Below are 20149 nucleotides of genomic sequence, written 5' to 3'. Positions count from 1 at the left end.
ATATAGCGCGGCGCCATTTCATTATTCTGGCGCGGTAAATCACGCTGGGTAATGAAATGATAAAGTTATACAATGTTTAAGTTTCGCGCGCTACGTTTACACAATATATTTGTGAGTCCGTCCCACGTTCCAGACGAACACTCCAGACAAGTCCAGACACCAGTGTAAAGCGGATGAGCTGATCAGTGTTCTGTGTTATATGCGTGAATATATAGTTTCTATGTTTGAATGTGGTGTGTATTGTGTGTGTTATTTTGTGTGTGTAGAATGAAATCTATCTGGACTAGTTTGTGTGTTCTTATTATAGGCACATGTCATTTCCATCAAAGTTGAGTTCTGACCATTCATCAGTGTTTCCAGCTTTTTGAGCATTGAGTAGCATAGTTTTAATGCGACCTTTAACAAGTGCAATTGGGGACGAGAAGTCAATCTTACTAGAAGGTTTAAGGAATTTATTCCACATATTCGAGGCTTTATATACAAACAAATTGGTTGCAGCGGGGTTAATAAAGTAGTTATCACGTCGGGGTGACTTTTGAAATAGATTGTACATCGGTATTGGAGTGTGAAGTTTGATTATTTTAAACATTTCAAGTAGACAGTGGTACTTATACAAATTATGCACGCAGAGTATTTTGTTTCTGCTGAGAAGGGGTTTACTTGATTCTCGTTTATAGAAGTCGGCTCCAAGTTTTTGGGATCCAATTGGGCGGGTTCTAGCACATATTTTGAACTTATTACTGTATGCCTCTTGATCACCAAATAGAATACGAGTGCACTTTTTTTGAATTTTAAATATTGGTTCAAGCCTATTGTTCGATATGCCTCCCCAAACTGAGATCCCATATCCTAGATGAGATTAGAAGAGGGTGTGGTAGAGGTCATTATACAGCTCTTTAGGTATAAATCTTCTCATACGGCAGAGTTTACCGACTTCACACTTTAATTTAGAACTAAGATATGCAGTATGAGGTTTCCAGTTAAAGTTTTTATCTATAATAACGCCGAGGAATTTAGTTTCATCAACACGTTTAATGACTGTGTTATTCAACGTTAAAATAAGATCATTACTATTAGGTAGCGCAGCTGGTTAGAACGCCTGTCTTACAATCGTTAGGTTGCGAGTTCGAAACCCACTGACTGCCTGGTCGTGGGGTGAGCGTCGCCGACGTTCAGCTAAGGATCATGAATGGTCTATGCAGCCCCCCGGTCTACTCAGCCGAATACTCGAGAAATCGGGAGTGAGGGTTAAATGAGGAGCTGCACATTGCAGCAAAGTCTCGGACGAAGAAAGTATGGTACACACTACCTTAACCGTCACTGGCCAAAAAGATCCTTCGGCTTCCTGTAATTGGCTGGTTGCACTTGTGTAACATTGTGGCTGTTGGAATACACCGAAGTAAAATAAGTGTCTAGATAAATAAAAAAATAAAAAAATTACTACTACTACTACTAGTTACATCCTTCTTTCCTGGTGTAAAGTGAATGTAACAGCATTTCTTGATGTTAATGTGGAGAAGATTGCATTTCATATAATTGTAAACAGAATTCATTATAGTATTAGCTTTTTGGTAGAGATTCTAGACAGATTTGTCGACTACAAATATATTGGTGTCATCAGCGAAGAGTATAAATTTTCCTAGGTCTGATGAGTTATAGATATCGTTTATGTAAATTATAAACAGTAGCGGTCCTAAAACACTACCTTGTGGTACTCCACAAATAACAGGGAGTTTATCAGATTCCTCACCTAAAACTAAAACGTACTGCTGTCTGTTAGATAGGTAACTTCCAATAAGCTCGTTTGCGTTACCTCTTATACCATATTTGTCAAGTTTTATGAGAAGTTTATCGTGACTGATAGTGTCAAATGCCTTTGATAAGTCGATAAAGATACCTAATACATGTTGCTTTTCCTTTATATATATGGGAGTTTCCCAAACTTCTAATTCTTCGATATCTTCAGCAACACTACCGTGGTTTAATTGACGATGTCAATTCATGGCAGCTCGGCGCGGCACAGTAGCGCATCTCGCCGATCTAACCAGGATCGCTGTGAGAAGCCTTGGCCTTATTGAGTGCGCGGCGCGGCACAGTAACGCATCGCGCTACAATACCGTGGTTAGCTGCATTACCAATTAATTTAAGATCATCAGCAAATAACTTTATCTTATTTTTACAAGGTCAGGCAAATCATTAATATACAGAATGAATAGGAAAGGGCCTAGAACTGACCCCTGAGGAACACCAAATAAAACATGTTTAACCTCGGACCATTGTCCTTCTACAGAAACCATCATAGTCCTGTCTGTAAGAAAATCTTTAATAACGTCTAAAACCTTTCCTTTGACACCAAAGCCTTCCAATTTAGACAGAAGTCTAAAGTGGGGGACTGTGTCGAATGCCTTACTTAAATCAAAGTATAGAAGATCAACCGGGACACCTTCATCTAAAATGTCAAAAAATGTCATCACACCCCAGCGAACGCCGCGGGCTTCATGCGCCGCTAAAACGTTTAAATTTCATTTTTATAATTCTCCACAGGGGGAGCTGAAACCAGGTTTTCGATCAAACATTGCCATTTGTCGTCAAACGTCGCCAACAGTTGCTCTCGTCCAATGAAATCGCTGCATTATGAAAGCCAAGCTTTGCATACGAATATATGTAATCCAATTATGCATAATGGCAGGCAAATGCAGCGATTTAATTGGACGAGAGCAAATGTTGGCGACGTTTGACTACAAATGGCAGCGTTTGATCGAAAACCTTGTTCCAGCCCCCCCTGTGTCTCCCAAGACTCCTGTTAAGACAAATTGCGAATGTTTAGCTTTAAAACTACTCTGTTCTTAAAACAATTGTTTTAATCATCGAATACTGAAGAGTTCAATTCAATCCAAGGTAAATTGTTCAAATTATGAGTGATCATGAATGAAAAATGAATAATTTACACGTAAAATTTGCCTCAAAATTTGTCTTGAAAAATAACCATAACTCTGGCTATGATTTGAATTTTGAAAATTTAAAATGCTAGTGCCGCGCACAAAAATGTTCCGCGCATTTAAAACGTGTCGATAATGCGCCCAAACCAATGTCGCGTTGGATAATAGTATCCAAGCTGGTTGAATTCACAATTTTCATTTCTTGTTCCAGTTTGTAGCTTTGTGTGGCAGCCATATTGGTTTTATGCGTGCGCATATATTGCGCGCTATCTATATATCTTACCGTTAAATGTACGTTTACAGATTTAATCGAGATCTCTGCGAGGCTTTCATAATTATGTATGATATAGCTTGATATGCTGTTACTTCAAATTGCTGTAATTTCTATTTATATTGACTGAAGTAGAGTACAAAATAAAATTATTTGCTCTCTAATTTTAAGGATGTCGACCTGCAACTGAAATTGAGTGATATTCGACTATTTCAATTTAGATTCGCTAGTCAACAAAATGATTGCTCACTCCGAAATAACGACTTTCAAGGAATGGTATGTACCCTATTATTTACAACAAGGCTCCCAGCATTATAGTAAAACATAGACAATAGACAATATTTTAATATAAACTATAATTAATTTTTGACCGGGAACATTCAGCAGTTAACTTTGTCGTATTTTAAAACAAGTAACTCGGGCCCAGTTCGTAGAGAAGATGGATTTGCTGTATTTTAAAACAAGTAACTCGGGCCCAGTTCGTAGAGAAGATGGATTTGCTGTATTTTAAAACAAGTAACTCGGGCCCAGTTCGTAGAGAAGATGGATTTGCTGTATTTTAAAACAAGTAACTCGGGCCCAGTTCGTAGAGAAGATGGATTTGCTGTATTTTAAAACAAGTAACTCGGGCCCAGTTCGTAGAGAAGATGGATTTGCTGTATTTTAAAACAAGTAACTCGGGCCCAGTTCGTAGAGAAGATGGATTTGCTGTATTTTAAAACAAGTAACTCGGGCCCAGTTCGAAGAGAAGATGGATTTGCTGTATTTTAAAACAAGTAACTCGGGCCCAGTTCGTAGAGAGGATGGATTTGCTGTATTTTAAAACAAGTAACTCGGGCCCAGTTCGTAGAGAAGATGGATTTGCTGTATTTTAAAACAAGTAACTCGGGCCCAGTTCGTAGAGAAGATGGATTTGCTGTATTTTAAAACAAGTAACTCGGGGCCCAGTTCGAAGAGAAGATGGATTTGCTGTATTTTAAAACAAGTAACTCGGGCCCAGTTCGTAGAGAAGATGGATTTGCTGTATTTTAAAACAAGTAACTCGGGCCCAGTTCGTAGAGAAGATGGATTTGCTGTATTTTAAAACAAGTAACTCGGGCCCAGTTCGTAGAGAAGATGGATTTGCTGTATTTTAAAACAAGTAACTCGGGCCCAGTTCGTAGAGAAGATGGATTTGCTGTATTTTAAAACAAGTAACTCGGGCCCAGTTCGTAGAGAAGATGGATTTGCTGTATTTTAAAACAAGTAACTCGGGCCCAGTTCGTAGAGAAGATGGATTTGCTGTATTTTAAAACAAGTAACTCGGGCCCAGTTCGTAGAGAAGATGGATTTGCTGTATTTTAAAACAAGTAACTCGGGCCCAGTTCGTAGAGAAGATGGATTTGCTGTATTTTAAAACAAGTAACTCGGGCCCAGTTCGTAGAGAAGATGGATTTGCTGTATTTTAAAACAAGTAACTCGGGCCCAGTTCGTAGAGAAGATGGATTTGCTGTATTTTAAAACAAGTAACTCGGGCCCAGTTCGTAGAGAAGATGGATTTGCTGTATTTTAAAACAAGTAACTCGGGCCCAGTTCGTAGAGAAGATGGATTTGCTGTATTTTAAAACAAGTAACTCGGGCCCAGTTCGTAGAGAAGATGGATTTGCTGTATTTTAAAACAAGTAACTCGGGCCCAGTTCGTAGAGAAGATGGATTTGCTGTATTTTAAAACAAGTAACTCGGGCCCAGTTCGTAGAGAAGATGGATTTGCTGTATTTTAAAACAAGTAACTCGGGCCCAGTTCGTAGAGAAGATGGATTTGCTGTATTTTAAAACAAGTAACTCGGGCCCAGTTCGTAGAGAAGATGGATTTGCTGTATTTTAAAACAAGTAACTCGGGCCCAGTTCGTAGAGAAGATGGATTTGCTGTATTTTAAAACAAGTAACTCGGGCCCAGTTCGTAGAGAAGATGGATTTGCTGTATTTTAAAACAAGTAACTCGGGCCCAGTTCGTAGAGAAGATGGATTTGCTGTATTTTAAAACAAGTAACTCGGGCCCAGTTCGTAGAGAAGATGGATTTGCTGTATTTTAAAACAAGTAACTCGGGCCCAGTTCGTAGAGAAGATGGATTTGCTGTATTTTAAAACAAGTAACTCGGGCCCAGTTCGTAGAGAAGATAGATTTGCTGTAGTTGTCAGTTTACGGACAAATAAAGTCGAAAAGCATTAATCAGAATATGTTTTAGGCTGTCCCAAAATTTGGGATTCTTTTTCTGGAGTTTGAAATTGGCGGGAATTTTAAAACTCTGGTTGTGGTACCAAACCAATATTTTCAGCGCAGAGTTTTAGCGCGCGCCAAGAGCACACACGTATTTTTGCATTGAAGCCGCGCGTTATTTGCACGTGCACTTCTACAGATTAAAATTTGGAGAGGGCCCTTACTGCTTACATTACTAAGTTGTTATGTAGTAATATTGTGAATTTGTCCGAAACTGGAAACAAATCTTGTAAAATTTTACGAATAGAAGTTATAGTATTACTTGACTGTAAAAATTTACTGAGTTTCACTTCCATATTTCAGGATCCGACCGCTGATATTAAAATTGAAGAGTTAGATTTCATTGGAACATGGAATTACTGTAATGGAAAATAAAACAGGTCTTGCTGAGGATGAAGAAATGTTATGTGGGGAGAAAATGGGCTACTGGAAGTGGACCTTCTTAAACAAAGACGACTTTCACAAAATGTTTAAAAGATCACGGTCGCGGCATCGAACCTTGGACGCTTCCCCTGCCACTGTCAGACACTCTAGATTAGTACTAGTAGTGTGCGCTACTCGAGCTGTTGATATATGAGTTCTTCGGTGTTATTTATATAATTGTAATATGTAATGACTGACAGTGCGAGATATCTTCTTTTGTTTCTATTTGATGTGTTTAGTGTTTATGTTGCATTCTAATATAAACCGCGTATTAGTTTCGTGTCAATTTTAAATTTGATAAGTTTATCTTTAAACTGTATTTATTAGCAGTAATAGTTACATTTTGGTATTATATCTATATTTATTATTGTAATACTGTTGTATAATGCTGTTTCTTCCTCATTGTAGCTTACATATAGGATAGCATACTTTGCTATGATCTTTAATCACAGTTGACAATACTTGATTAGAGTTAATGATTGTACGCGTTTGAAATCTTGATTTGATATCATTATAACCTTTACTAATGTTCAGATGAATGAATTTGATGTTTTATTTTTCCTCGGCACTATTGAAAATCCTTTACGGGATAGAATCGGCACTGTCAAATATCTTTAAAAGGTTCGTAAACGGAATTACAGTCGATCTCCTGACAAATTTATGCCGAAAATTTGTTTTAACACGCGCAGCAATATGAAGCCCGCGGCGTTCGCCGGGGTGCATCAAATGTCTCTAAAAGATTAGATAAACACGATTTACCCTTAACAAATCCATGCTGGTGCCTCGAAATTCGATGTTCTAGAAAATTTAATACATGATGTGCTCTCACCAACTTTTCATACACTTTGCACAAAATACAAGTTAATGAAACTGGTCTATAATTTAAGGGGTCCGATTTAATACCCTTTTTAAACAATGCTACAACAGATGCAGATTTCCACACTGCAGGTAAAGATCCTGTATCTGAACACTTTTGAAATAATTTAGTTAAAGCTTCAACAAAATTGTTGTCATAAGCTAGCGATTTCAACAACTTCGGATGAACACCATCCGGACCAGAACTCTTAAAAATGTTAAGCTTTAAAAGTTGCTTTTTTATATCAGAACTGCTGACTTCCATATCATCAATATCATCAATACTCTCATTGTCAGGTCTTAAATTCTCAGTTTTAGGGAGAGGGCCAGGTGGTTCACGCACAAAAACAGAGCTAAAGGCACTTGCGAGTACCTCAGCTGACTCAGTCGAACTATCTGTGCGTGTACCATCTCCTCTATCCAAAGAAACCACACTTGATTTAATTTGACGTTTATTTCGTAAATAAGAGTAAAAAGACTTACAATTCTGCTTCAGATTAGATGTTATTTTCTTTTCGTAGTTAACTTTAGCTTTAATTTCTGCTACTTCATAAGTATGTTGTTTGCTACTTGCATAACTAAAATTAACATCAGATGGATTAATATCAAACTCAGCCCATGCTTTATCATTATTCTTTCTCATTCGTTTAAGTGCAGATGTACTCCATGGCAACTTGAGTGAGTTTGACCAACTGCAGCTGTAGCCAGCGACCGGAGGGTTGTCCGGTATCAAAGCAAGAAAGTTCGACAAACTACACTTAAACATGTCAAAGGATGAATCAGCCTTTACTGTGTGAGGCACTTTGTTCCACAGCTTCGGTCCTTGAACTGCAAAAGACCTGTCGTACAGTGACTGGTTGCGTAAGGAACTTGACTTTGACAATGAGGGTATGACAGCTACATCCCCGTGTCTTGGGGTCACCTTGAACTTGATATCACAGCAGTTTGGTACCATATTATGGAGAATCTTCCACATCATCAGTATGATATACCTCTCCCTTCTGCGCTGTAGAGACATCAATTTAAGCTGTACGAGTCTTTCCCAATAGTTGAGATGTTGAAGACCGCCAATACGACTGGTGAAAGTTCTTTGCACCCCCTCTATCAGCTGAATTTCAGTCACCTTGGTAGGGCTCCAGAGTGGGCAGCAATACTCTAGTAAGCTTCTTACTAGTGACTTGTAGAGAGTAGTCATTACGGTCTTGTCACGAGTTTTGAACACACTGAATACCCAAGATAGCGTGCTCCTTGCTTTGGGTACCATGTTGCCGATGTGTGTCGACCAGCTAAGATCACTTGAAACCATAACTCCAAGATCTCGGACGTTTTCGACAGGATAAAGTATGTCCTGACTGGATACTTTGTAACGCAGTGTTTCGGCAAAGAAGGGTAGCTCGGGGAATGAGCTCTTACTGTTATGAAGGTGATTTAACAGTTCGAACTTCTGCTCGTGAAGCTTCATGTTGTTGCTACGTGACCAGTCAAGAATCTTATAGATATCTTCTTGTAACAACTGACAGTCTTCAAAACAGCCAATCTGTTTGGAGACTCTAGTATCATCGGCGAAAAAACTCACCCTAGATGAGTCCACTACTTGTTCTAGATCATTGATGAACAAGATAAAGAGAAGCGGCCCCAAAACGCTTCCCTGGGGAACACCACTTAAAACCTTTGCGATAACCGAGTGAACCCCATTAAGCACCACGACTTGTTCGCGATCAAAGAGAAAGGACTTTATCCACTCTATGAGCTTGCCATGAAACCCATATTTTTTCAGCTTGTGGATGAGAAGATTTAAGTCGACTTTATCGAACGCCTTAGCGTAATCCAGATATATAGAATCTGTATCTTCACCACGAGTAAACCCTTCGTAGATGTCGTCAAAATGGCCGAGCATTTGAGTCAAGCAGCTCCTATTCGCTCTGAAACCATGCTGCTTATTGGTCAAGAGACTGTTGGCTTCCAAATACTCAACCATATGTTTCCTTACCACTCTTTCATACACTTTTACAACGTGGGAGGTCAAAGTGGAAGGTCTGTAGTTTCCAGCTTCACATCTACTGCCTTTCTTGAATAGTGGCGAAACATAACCCGTCTTGTAGAAGCTTGGCACTATACCAGATGACATGGACTCTGACCACATAAGATAAATCGGGACACTAAGGCTGGTAGCACACCTTTTGAGAAGAATAGCTGGTATTCCATCGGGTCCAGGGGCAGAGTCTAGCTTGATTTCAGATATAGCTTTCATGATACTATCAGGTATTAACACAATGTCATTGTCTCTACTGATAAGGGGTGGTACCGCAAATGTAGGGACTGCTGTGTCGGGACAGTTAGGGTCGCTGAAAACGGAGCAGAACTGTTGTTGAAGGATGTTGGCGAGTTCTTTCCGTTACTAGTTCCTTATTGCCGTTAAGGAGGGTAGAGATGTTGTGTTTCACTTTGGAGAATGATTTGGCATAGGAGAAGAAATATTTGGGGTTACTTTTGATCCGCTCCACCGCTCTCCTTTCACCTTGGTCGAGATGGTTGACTATGGCCTCCTTTATCTCATAGCACACCAGCCCGATCTCGTCTTCAAGTTTCTTAATTCGGGCATTGTCATCGGCGCACCTTGCTGCGGAGAGACGAGTTTTAAGCTTAGACTTCCGTCTTCTGAGAGAGTTGTAGAGCTTAGGCTTGCCTGTTGGAGGTCGTTTCTTGGGAATGTTCGATATGCACGTGTTTAGTACTTTATCCGTGAACTTGGCAGGAAATTCCTCGAACGTACCAGCATCTCTCAGTTCATCCCAATCAATAGCTTCAAAAACTTCATTCAGTCGGGGAAAATCAGCTTGATTGAAATCTAATGCTCGAAAGTTCATTTCATCAAGATATGTAGCATGGGCCTATTCCATCACACCAGGGTTGAAGGAGAGTAGGACGTTGACCATATCGTGATCAGATATATCGGTTGCTTCAGTTTTAACATTTGCATATTTTTTAATTTAAAAATTCAATTAATTATTATATATATAAATTAAGCGTTACATTTCAGCCATGCAAAATTACAATGACATATTTTGATATACTAATTGATAAATGGTACTGCAATATAAGTTGCTTAATGTTTTGCCTGATGACAACTAACTAAAAGTGAAAAATAAACTTGATTACATAATAATTAATTCGGCTGAACCAACACATAGCAAGAGCCACATTAACGCTGGGACCGTCTACCAAATTTGAATGACAAACAATAACATGAAAGCAAATATATCATAAATAATTATAAGGATTTTGTTCATTACAATTCCGTCACAACTGATAAAAGAAAATAGAAGAAGACAAGCGGATAGGAAATTGGACGGACAGAATTGTAACCAACAAAAACACATTTCTGAGACTCATAAGACTGTTGAGCTAGTCTGGCCAGACTGTATCGGCAGTCAGAGGTTGGCCTTAAAATTAGAAATCCGCTCTAACTGCCGGATACATACTGGTAGACTATTCCATTTCAGCATAGATCTATGAAAGAAGCTATTTCGGAAGGCATCCGAGCAGGGCACAGTGGTACTCATGTAAGTTGAAGTATCCGACCTATTAATTATTTGAGCATTGTGCCTAGTGTATCGGGTGCCCTCTGGACGGCGCGGCATAGGACTATATAAGTAAGGATCGAAACTGGAATTATGCTATTCACTATTTTATAGAAGGTCATAAGCAGTGGCGTAACGTTGCCTGTTGGCACCCCTCGCCGAAAAAGCGCCCCCCTGTTAGTGCCCCCTCCCCTTTTGGTGCCCCTCCCTTAAAATTGAACAAATTAGGTGATTTTAGAGGATACGCCGGTAAAATATCAAAAAAAGTGTGTATCTAGAGCAAAACGCGCAGTTTTGCTAGTACTTTAGTTAAGTAGGGCTGACAGCGGGGGCCAGTGGGGCCCTTCGTTACGCCACTGGTCATAAGATTGTTATAAATAAACTTCTGTTTAACAGGGAGAATATTTAGTTTCTTTTGCTCTGTAACAAGTTTATCGTCATTATAACTGGAGTAGGGTTCACCATTGATCCATTTAATAGCCCTCTTTTGGATAGCAACAAACTGTTGAAGATGAGTTGCAGATTGAGGGGACCATATGACAGAACAATGTTCAAATATAGACCTAATTAACGCTAAATAGAACGATCTTTTCTGCCTTTTATCAGTAGTGAAATGACATGTTCTCTTAAGTAGTCCAAGTCTAGAGTTAGCTTTGGAAAAAAGCGCTTTACATTGTGCACCCCAATTAAACCTGGAGTTTATTGCGACTCCTAAATCTGACTGAGAGGGCACAACAAATAGGCCAAAAATATGGTTTTTGGCCTATTTTTGGTCCAACAAGAATTGAAACGGTTAGCGGACGCTAAATCTCCATGAACCATACTCGTAGGCATTGCATTTTTAAAATATAAAATTACAATTAGCGATCGTCTCATGTTGGTCAAAATATCAAATAATGCTTCTTCATTCACCATTCTTGGGGTGCTATGGAGCACAAAATGGAGAGTTTGCCATGTTGTCAATTATTTAATTGTAAAACGTTAAATGACCGGACACCGTAGCCTGTGTGGTGATATGCAGTTAAAAGTTTGAAGAACAAAAGCCATGTGAACGAATGGTTGCTTACATAAAATGTTGCATTAAACAAATTGATAGACGTGAAATCTGTGGTAGGTAATACAATGTCAAGCCATGTGAACGAATGGTTGCTTACATAAGATGTTGCATTAAACAAATTGATAGACGTGAAATCTGTGGTAGGTAATACAATGTCAATCATAATAACATCTATCGTCCATTTCGTGTAATAATTCAATCTCTCTGCAATCATGTTCAACATAACATCAACATCATAATTTATGCAACAATATATAAAGGGATTACTGATATCGGGAGCCAAGTCTGTGGTAGCACCAAGCACCCACAACAAAATAAGAAGTTTGTATTGCATGAAGTAAACAAAAGCTTGAACAAAAAATATTAATACATAGCAAAATGTATAACAGATGTATGCGCGACCATCGGGTGATAATATGAAGGAGCACATGTTTTCCTTTGTGACACGAAAAACTTACCTACCTTCTATACCCATCCTAAATTCCTACCACTTCTAACCATCTTATACTTTTTTATAAAGTTGATGGAAAAAATTGGTCCCTAGCATATTATTATTGAGCAGAAAATGCCCGTAAGAGTTTCTACTATATTGAACCATTTTAATTTAGACTTACACTCTTGATATATAAATATATATGCATTACGTTTAGTATTCAATTTCTCTCATTTTTCTGACTTATAGTATATTCTAGTCAAGATGGATACACTGAAAGGAACAGAAAGCATTTTCATGATAATATTGAGTCTAATTTCACAGATCATCGATATTCCAAACTACTCTGAACTTGTTGGGTGAGAATATGGCTTAAGACTTGTAATCTTTTTCATTATATCTATATCAGTGTGCTTAATCTACATTTTAAAATTCAATTGTTATCTATTCAGATCTATTTTGATGACCCGCAGCTCAGTATTTGGATACATATTCAATTGAATTTTCTTATGTGTATAAACATTATATTTTCTTGCAGAAGTCCAGACAAGAAGAAAAGCAGTACCAGTGACGAACAAGGGTCCCCAGACAACTCATCCCTTGTAAGAAGAAACGTGTTCTTTGACATAACAAGTGCTGCTAAAACTTTGTTTCAAAATGGAAATGAAACTAACACTGGTTTGTGACTTACTATTTTGACACTTATAAATTTTTGAGAAAAGATTAATACGATACTTTCTGAATTTGTAAATTTGTCTTGTTACCGATTAGTGAATTATGAAGACATGATAACTCTTCAGGAGACAGTGAAATCATCTTTGGTCGTCCCCTACCAAAAGAGATGCCTACTAAGTTAAAGAAGCTGCTAATATTTTTGAAGCAAAGTGAGTTGTTTGAAGTTTTGATATAATGAGATAATATTATAATTTATTTTGTTGATACAGCTCTATGCAGATGATTCTCAACTGTACATCTCATTTCAACCAAACCGTGTGGTACAGTTCACTGATGTCCAAGACAGAACAAACAAATGTCTCGCAGAAATAAAAGCATGGATGGTGAAGAATTACATGAAACTGAATGAAAGTAAGACAGAACTATTGGTGTTAGGAAAGAGCCATATTCTAAAAAAGTGTGAACTCAGTGTCAGACTGCAATTTGGAAGCACTGAAATTCTACCTACGGAGTGCAAAGGAGACAGCTGGAACAGTCTGGGTGTCAAATTTGATGAAACTTTAAATATGGAAAGACAGATCAATAATGTCAAAAGGAAATGTAGCTGGACAATGATGAACCTAAGAACTATTGGTCGTTACCTGGATGAAGGCATTAAATTGATGTTGGTGAAACAACTGGTTATATCTAAGTTAGATTACTGTAATTCTCTATACATGAATCTACCCAAGACCAGACTAAACAAACTTAGATCCACCCTTAATGGGGCAGTTCGTTTCATCTATAACATAGAAGACAGAACCACGGACTTGTTTCCCTTCTATAAGAAGGCCCACATACTCCCTATAGACCAACGAATATTCTTTAAAGTTTGTCTATTAACCCACAAATCAGTTCACGGTACTGCACCTGATTACCTCAAAGCACTACTGGATTTGGATGTAGCGGATAAAGAACTCTCAAACACCATGACCATGACCAGGTCGAAGAGACCTGATGACCATCTCATGCTCAAGTTACCAAAGAATAAAAATTCCAAAGTTGATGACAGACGTTTCTCAAGCCATGCACCGATTGCATGGAACTCTCTTCCACTGATGTTGAGATGTATTACTGATACCAAATCCTTCAAGCGAATGTTAAAGAACCATTTATATAATCAGTTTTGCTGTTTTTTCTTTCCATTTGTCTTCATTTTGCAAGACACCTTGGCTTTTATCTCTTACCGCACTCCATTTTATGTCTAAGTTCTCTACCTTTCTATGTCACTGTACTAACCTTTATTATACCTACATGTATTGTATGGTCTCTGCTTTTTTTCTTTTTTTTTTAGTTTAGTGTGGTTTTAAATAAAAGATGTTTTAATTTTGTCTTGGTCTTATATTAATATTACGTTACACTCTTGTTCATTTTTACACATTTGCTCACATCACTCACAGTCAGCCGCTCTGACATGGTTAACCACCTTCCTTGTGTTGTTGGTTAATCATATGAGCGGGATATAAATACCTCATTTCATTTCATTTCATTTCATATTTTTCAGATTAAAGCTAAAATACTGGTTTGTTGTATATAGTCTATTGCTCTAATCAATGAAACAATAAGTTGTATCATAGAATAATAATAATAAATTGAAGTTTAATAACACCACTATAAAACTTATACTCAGCAGTGTTAAAATCTAAACATCCCAGAAAAGTACTTGAATAAGATAAGGACTGGTAACGTATGCTTGAAAATATATATCGCTAACAGCAATAGCAGCAAATCTGGGGAAACTTGGTGGACATTGACTTTTTTCACAAAATTTGTGTATGTCGACTTCAACATGATATTGCAGCTTATTGTGGTTAATCTCAATGTTGGGGTGATGTTTTTCTGGCGCACAAAACACTGCAGTACAGTTATGTTGAATAATTGAGGTTAATGAATCCTCCATGTGGCCACTATGGTGGTTAAAATACCAGTTTTAGGGTTAACCACCATTTTGAGATATGATATTATAAACTGAGTAGTCATTATATTGAGATCATCCCATGGTGCAATGATTACAAAAGTTAATAACCCTCATTGGGGGCATTTTGTGGTCCTAATGGTGGTTAAATGGAAGATGAACGATGAGCAATAAATATTGCTCTGGTTATAGATGTATAGTGGTGGTTGTTCATTTGTACATGGATGATAATTTTTCATCACAGATGTGCAATTCAATAGTATGGTTAATTTTAGGTGGTTTAATATTCGTAAAAAGTGCTAAAAAGATGGTTAAAACGTCAAAATATTTTGTTAACCACCAATCAAAACAATATTAATGATTTTAGTCAACTTTTTCTGGTCAACAAAGAACATTTGAAGGGTTTTGATAAAAGTTATCAAGAAATGTTGTCATAAAAGTGGTTAAAAGGGCTATATGACTTGCTAGGCTGTTGAACAAGGCATCTATTAAAGTGGACATTAACCACAATATGAACTTCAGATAATGGATTGCTATCCGATTGAATGTATATTTGTTTGCAAATGCATAATTGACTCGAAGTTCATGCATTCTGATCAATGTGCAGCTAAGGTGGTTAAAATGTCTCGAAAATACCCTATATTTGCACTAATTAACCATTTTTAGAGCACACATTAGCTTTGTAAAGCTATAGCTGGCCATGCTACATTATCTAGATATAACTACCAGCTCATTTATATGCACAGAAACATTGCTGAGTCCTGTGTTGCGTCCATCATGGTTAATAAAGGTCTAAAATTGGCCTAAATCAGTGTTTTTGGAAGTTTTAACCGCCATACGGCCACACATTCTGTTACACTATCTTTAAAATCACTTATTATCCTTCAGCTATCTCTCATAATCAAATATCAATACAAATAAGGCACCAAAAGTTCGGTGGTTGCTGAATAATGGTTAATTTGTGGTGGCTTCTGTTGACCGAAGGTCCAAAATAAACATGTTTTAACCACATTGAGGCCACATCTAAGGTTTTATGGTATCAGGACCATAACCAAAAGTTTTGGGCACCTGAATAGTGTCTTCTGTTTTTGGAATTATGGTGATAACTCAATGCTGTGCCATACCAGGTGGTTAAGTACGTGCGCGCGCGCACTCATACACATATGGGTTTTTCTGATATACCACAGTTGGTGGTTAACCGTTTTACATCAGACCTTCACTAAAAGTATTGGGCACTCTAGTGGTGACATGATATATAAAGAAATTAAGCATAAACTAAATATGTTGGTCTACAGATGGTTAAGTACGCGCGCGCAGGCATACACTATAACATAAACATTATATATATACCACTCCACAGACCCAATTATTAACTTTTTTAATTTCTTTCTTCAACTATGTGTCAATGAACCATTTTTGTTCAATAATGACCATCAATTTTAACTGTAGTACTTATATCTTCACTGTAGTAAGGGTTTGGGTGTTAGAGGTATGAAAAAATGTCCACTAACAAATCAGTCATTTTTCGACTACTTAACCACCTAACTCCGCACCAAAATGTTCTGAGATTTTTTTCGTTGCACTATCATGAAGCTATGACATTTTTGGACCTATGTAAATATTCAGATTACTAAAATTCATAATCTGTGATTTTTAAGGGGGGGTTAAATGCTTCAAATTGGTGTATTTCAAAGTTTCCCCAGATTTGCTGCTATTGCTGCTAAGTCTAATGACAGAAAATGATACTTAAATGTAAAAATCGAACACCAATATTGACTAAAATAAAATTATCAATAAAGTTTTTCAAGTTTATGAAGGGGCAGTTTAAACAGAAACGTTTTTAGAAGGGCTTTAAATGATTCCAGTGATTGAGCCGATGAAATGGTATCAGGCCGACGATTGTAGATCTTTGGAGCCACCACAGAGAAGCTACGCCCCAAAACTTAGAGTTAAAGATGGTAAAAATCTGTAGATAATTATGAAAACTTAAATACATAACTTGTAAATTAATTGATGACAATTCCAGTTCCTTTCTTTCTCGGGTCACCTGTGGCTTCTGTTATGCCTAAAAGCTTGGAGACGCTGGTTACAGCACTTCTCACACCCTCTATAGCTGTCATATTGTATCCTAAAGTGCTTAAACCAGTTTCTATTTCAGGGTCAAGTGGCGTTATAAAATCCAAATCTTCGTGATAAGTCTTGTTGTTACTCAGCTGATCATGGATTCTAACTGCCTTCAAGTTGTCCGTTAGGGTCATTTTCCAGTCCATGGCATTTATCAGCGACAGTAAGGTTGATGAGATGATTCTAGAGCCACCGGCTGCCCCCGTCACAAATGTTGCCTTCCCGTCACTGTCGAACACAATTGAGGGGGAGGAGGAAGACATAGGTCTCTTACCAGGAAGTATGAAGTTTTCAGGCGAGGGCCGGTAGTCAAATGCATTAAGCTTCTCTGGTATGGAGAAGTCGTCCATTTCGTTGTTCATAACGATTCCGTTATCAGTCATGACACGTGATCCAAACCACAAGTTTACAGTGGACGTACAAGAAACGGCTTCTCCATCAGGGCCCAGTACAGATACATGTGTGGTGTGGGTTCCGTCATAGTTGGTGTAGATAGGGTCACTGTACATTTTTCTATATTTAAATGGGATCAACTTGTCTCCCCAGAAGTGATCTTTTACTATCTTCTCCATGTAGTTTTTCCCTTGGACCAACTTTACAACTTCTTTTGTTTTGGTAGAGTAGATTGGGTCTCCTGTTCTGCTCCTCATGCCGTAACCGAACCTCATTGCCTCTAATATATAGTTCCAAGCTTTCACCTTACTAAACGATGGAATATCGAAATTGTCAAGGATTTGTAGCGCTAGTGCTATCACGTGACCGGAGGCTGGAGGAGGAGCTGAAATGATCTTCTGTCCTCTATATTCAAACTTAAACGGCTCATCGATCGTTACAGTGTAGCCTTCCAAGTCTTTTAAGGTAAGGATTCCGCCTGTCGCTTCGGTGGCTTTGACGATATTGGCTGCAATCTCGCCTTTGTAGAATCCATCAGGTCCTTCTTCAGATATTTTCTGATATGCTAAAGCCAGCATCGGATTCGTAAATTTTTCTCCTGCTTTTAGAGGTTTAAAACCATCGGAATCGATACTTTTAAAAAACGTTGATTTAAAGTTAACGTCATCAATCAACTTATCTTTAAGGTTTTCTAAGGCCCTCTCCATATGTTCGGTCACCACAATACCTGTATTTAGTATCTCGATAGAAGGCTTGAACAAGTCTTCCCATTTTAATTTGCCATATTTTTGATGTGCTTTCCAATAACCGAGGATTTCTCCGGGAATAGCGCTTGCTAACCCCCCGTCTTTAGCCATGTTTTCATCCGAGTTAAACATACTTTTACTTGAGGCAGCCGGGGCTCTCTCACGGAAATTGATGACCTTATCATCGTCCTTGGTATGAACCAACATAAAACCTCCTCCTCCGATCCCATTAGATTGTGGCTGAACAGCTCCTAAACAGAGCAAGACAGCGATTGTAGCGTCCACCCCACTTCCTTTGCTTCTCAGAATATCAGCGCCAATGTTAGTACAGACATCGTTATCAGATGCAACCGCCATACTGTCGCCTTTCTTCCTGGTTTCTACAACCACGACTACCACGATGATTATTGCGAGTATTACCAGTACTACCAACAATACTGCCAGGAACGACCTGTTCCTCTTCTGCGTTGCAGCCACTTTTCTTTCTTCAGTCTGAAACAAATGTCAAAGCAGGAAGAAAAGTAACAGCTTCACTTGCATAATTTGTTTCGGAATCTTAAATCATAATGATAATTAATGCACAATTATAAATAACTGCAGCGACTAATTTTTCGTAAGCAATGTAAAGAAATTTTGTAATGTTCACTTTAAAAGTGCTACTTACGTCCATCCTGACAAGATCTCACCACCAATAACCACACTGCACTGTCTGCAACCTTACAAAATGAAAATAAAATTCAGAGAAACGAACTCTAGAAGGAATGGCAAATATAATAAAAATGGCAATATATCTAATAATTAATCTAATTTACTTGTGACTAAATCCAGGCTGCCGGCTAGAATTCTGTTAGAGCTCTAAAGAATCCGGTAGAAGCCTGGTGTTAGACGTGGTCATTATCCAACCGGAGCTTAACGAAGTTTGTTCAACGTGCCCGAAATGAACATTCTTTAGAAAGTTTTTGAGAATATTGTCAGTGAGAAGTGCGTATCTAATTCAAAAGAAGGAATAACAGAATACGAGATAGTTGAACGAGTGTAAAACTTTAGTTCGGAGTATTTAAAAGTAAAACGATAAGAAATGGAATGAACAAGTGCAACCTGGACGTGGCTTTAGATTCAGTTGAATAATGACCACGTTTACCACTGGCCTACAAAATCGAATTTTGTTCGGTTCTAAGGACAGTGAAGAATCATTAACTTAGTCCCGGCCCCCGACAATTTTTCCATTCATGAGATCAGAAAATATTCAAAATAACAACATTAATTTTATTAAAGATACACTGTCAGAAGTGTATCACGCATTATATAATATAATTGTAAAGACGGAATAGCAAAATATGATATTATTACTTAGAACGAGTGTACAACTTAAGTTTAGCGAACAACTAAGTAAAGCAAAACGATAAGAAATCTTGCAAGCATATTTATCTATTCTGGACGTAGCCTCATGTTTCACTGATCGTGGAGATTTACAAATTTAATTCGTTTAAAGCAAAAATCGACATGCAGGACATGCGAAATTAGGGTGGCTTAATATAATATGAAAAAAAAAACCGGAATATTTTCCTGCATTATGTTACAGCATAATATTCAAATCATATTGTGTGCAAAATATAATTATTGTTTTCATCAGTTCAAATGTCGAGTCTTCTGTGGGACTATTTTCCATAATAAACAAATGCTGCCGTCTTCCTTAGTTGTCTTTGCAAGGCGGATGGGTGACATTATTTTGTGCCAGGCCAGGATTTGGCCGTTATAGAAATTTTACAAGGGCCAGTTTGAAGCAATCAAAATATGACAGTTTTAAAATTTAAATTATAGCGACGTTTAAGCTCCATAATATCAGTTGTGGTGAAACTAAACACTAGAAAGAAGTTCAGTTTGTAACAGTGGCACAGATTTTATTTACTGAGATTATTTGAGGAGATTTAGCTGCATTTTAATTGTTATCAATTACCGATATAATTAGTAAATTGTTATATAATTTAGGAAATTGAAATAAAGCTTTGCCGGACATATTTTATTACATTTCTTTCAATAAAATTTCTGATTGTTCCTGAGCAATAGACTCAGTGAAGACAGATTCTAATGTAAATAAACATTTCTACGTCATACTCATGGTCAAGCATGAGACACTATGGACTTCCTGAGAAATATTTTAGAATCTTTCAGGCATTCTTCAACGGAACCATGAGTGCTTTCAGGGTTAATGGTGAAATTGGTTGTCTGATTGGTTCTCTGTTAATTCGGGCACTGGACAGGGTGATATCCAGGGCCCTCCTGTATTTAATTTTTGTCTGAACTTTGGAATCTTTTTGGCCGAGGTTCACAAGGCAATCAGTCATGGTGCAGTACTGCAAAAGGAACTAAAGGGTGCAGATGAAAAAGTTATCATGGATAGTGACTACGCTGATGATCTGGCAGTGATGGACAATACTGAA

The 20149-nt window shown here is 37.8% G+C and overlaps 3 protein-coding genes across 4 annotated transcripts in view; 1 reads left to right on the top strand and 2 right to left on the bottom strand.

The window, feature by feature from the left end:
• Window positions 1-20149, top strand: part of LOC134824161 (rho GTPase-activating protein 19-like) — a 120385-nt gene that overhangs the window by 86780 nt on the left and 13456 nt on the right. For both annotated transcript variants that reach the window (XM_063835916.1, XM_063835908.1), the window contains exons 2-4: window positions 12075-12175; window positions 12355-12494; window positions 12617-12700. In XM_063835916.1, the coding sequence (XP_063691986.1) occupies window positions 12081-12175; window positions 12355-12494; window positions 12617-12700 (319 nt within the window). In that variant the 5' untranslated portion in view covers window positions 12075-12080. The remainder of the gene's footprint in view (window positions 1-12074; window positions 12176-12354; window positions 12495-12616; window positions 12701-20149) is intronic.
• LOC134824215 (protein farnesyltransferase/geranylgeranyltransferase type-1 subunit alpha-like) overlaps window positions 1-20149 on the bottom strand; it is a 28961-nt gene that overhangs the window by 7960 nt on the left and 852 nt on the right. The gene's annotated exons all lie outside the window — the stretch shown is intronic.
• Window positions 15926-18575, bottom strand: LOC134824152 (glutathione hydrolase 1 proenzyme-like). Its single transcript, XM_063835896.1, has 2 exons — window positions 18373-18575; window positions 15926-18200 (listed from the first exon to the last, which is right to left on the bottom strand). Exons 1-2 carry the CDS (start codon window positions 18376-18378, stop codon window positions 16452-16454), a joined length of 1755 nt encoding a protein of 584 aa, XP_063691966.1. The 5' UTR covers window positions 18379-18575; the 3' UTR covers window positions 15926-16451.

Source organism: Bolinopsis microptera, chromosome 1 (genome assembly GCF_026151205.1).
Source record: "Bolinopsis microptera isolate Bmic1 chromosome 1, MBARI_Bmic_1.0, whole genome shotgun sequence".
Classification (NCBI taxonomy): domain Eukaryota; kingdom Metazoa; phylum Ctenophora; class Tentaculata; order Lobata; family Bolinopsidae; genus Bolinopsis; species Bolinopsis microptera.
The sequence above is the reverse complement of the archived record's forward strand: the minus strand, read 5'-3'. Positions and strand labels throughout refer to the sequence as shown.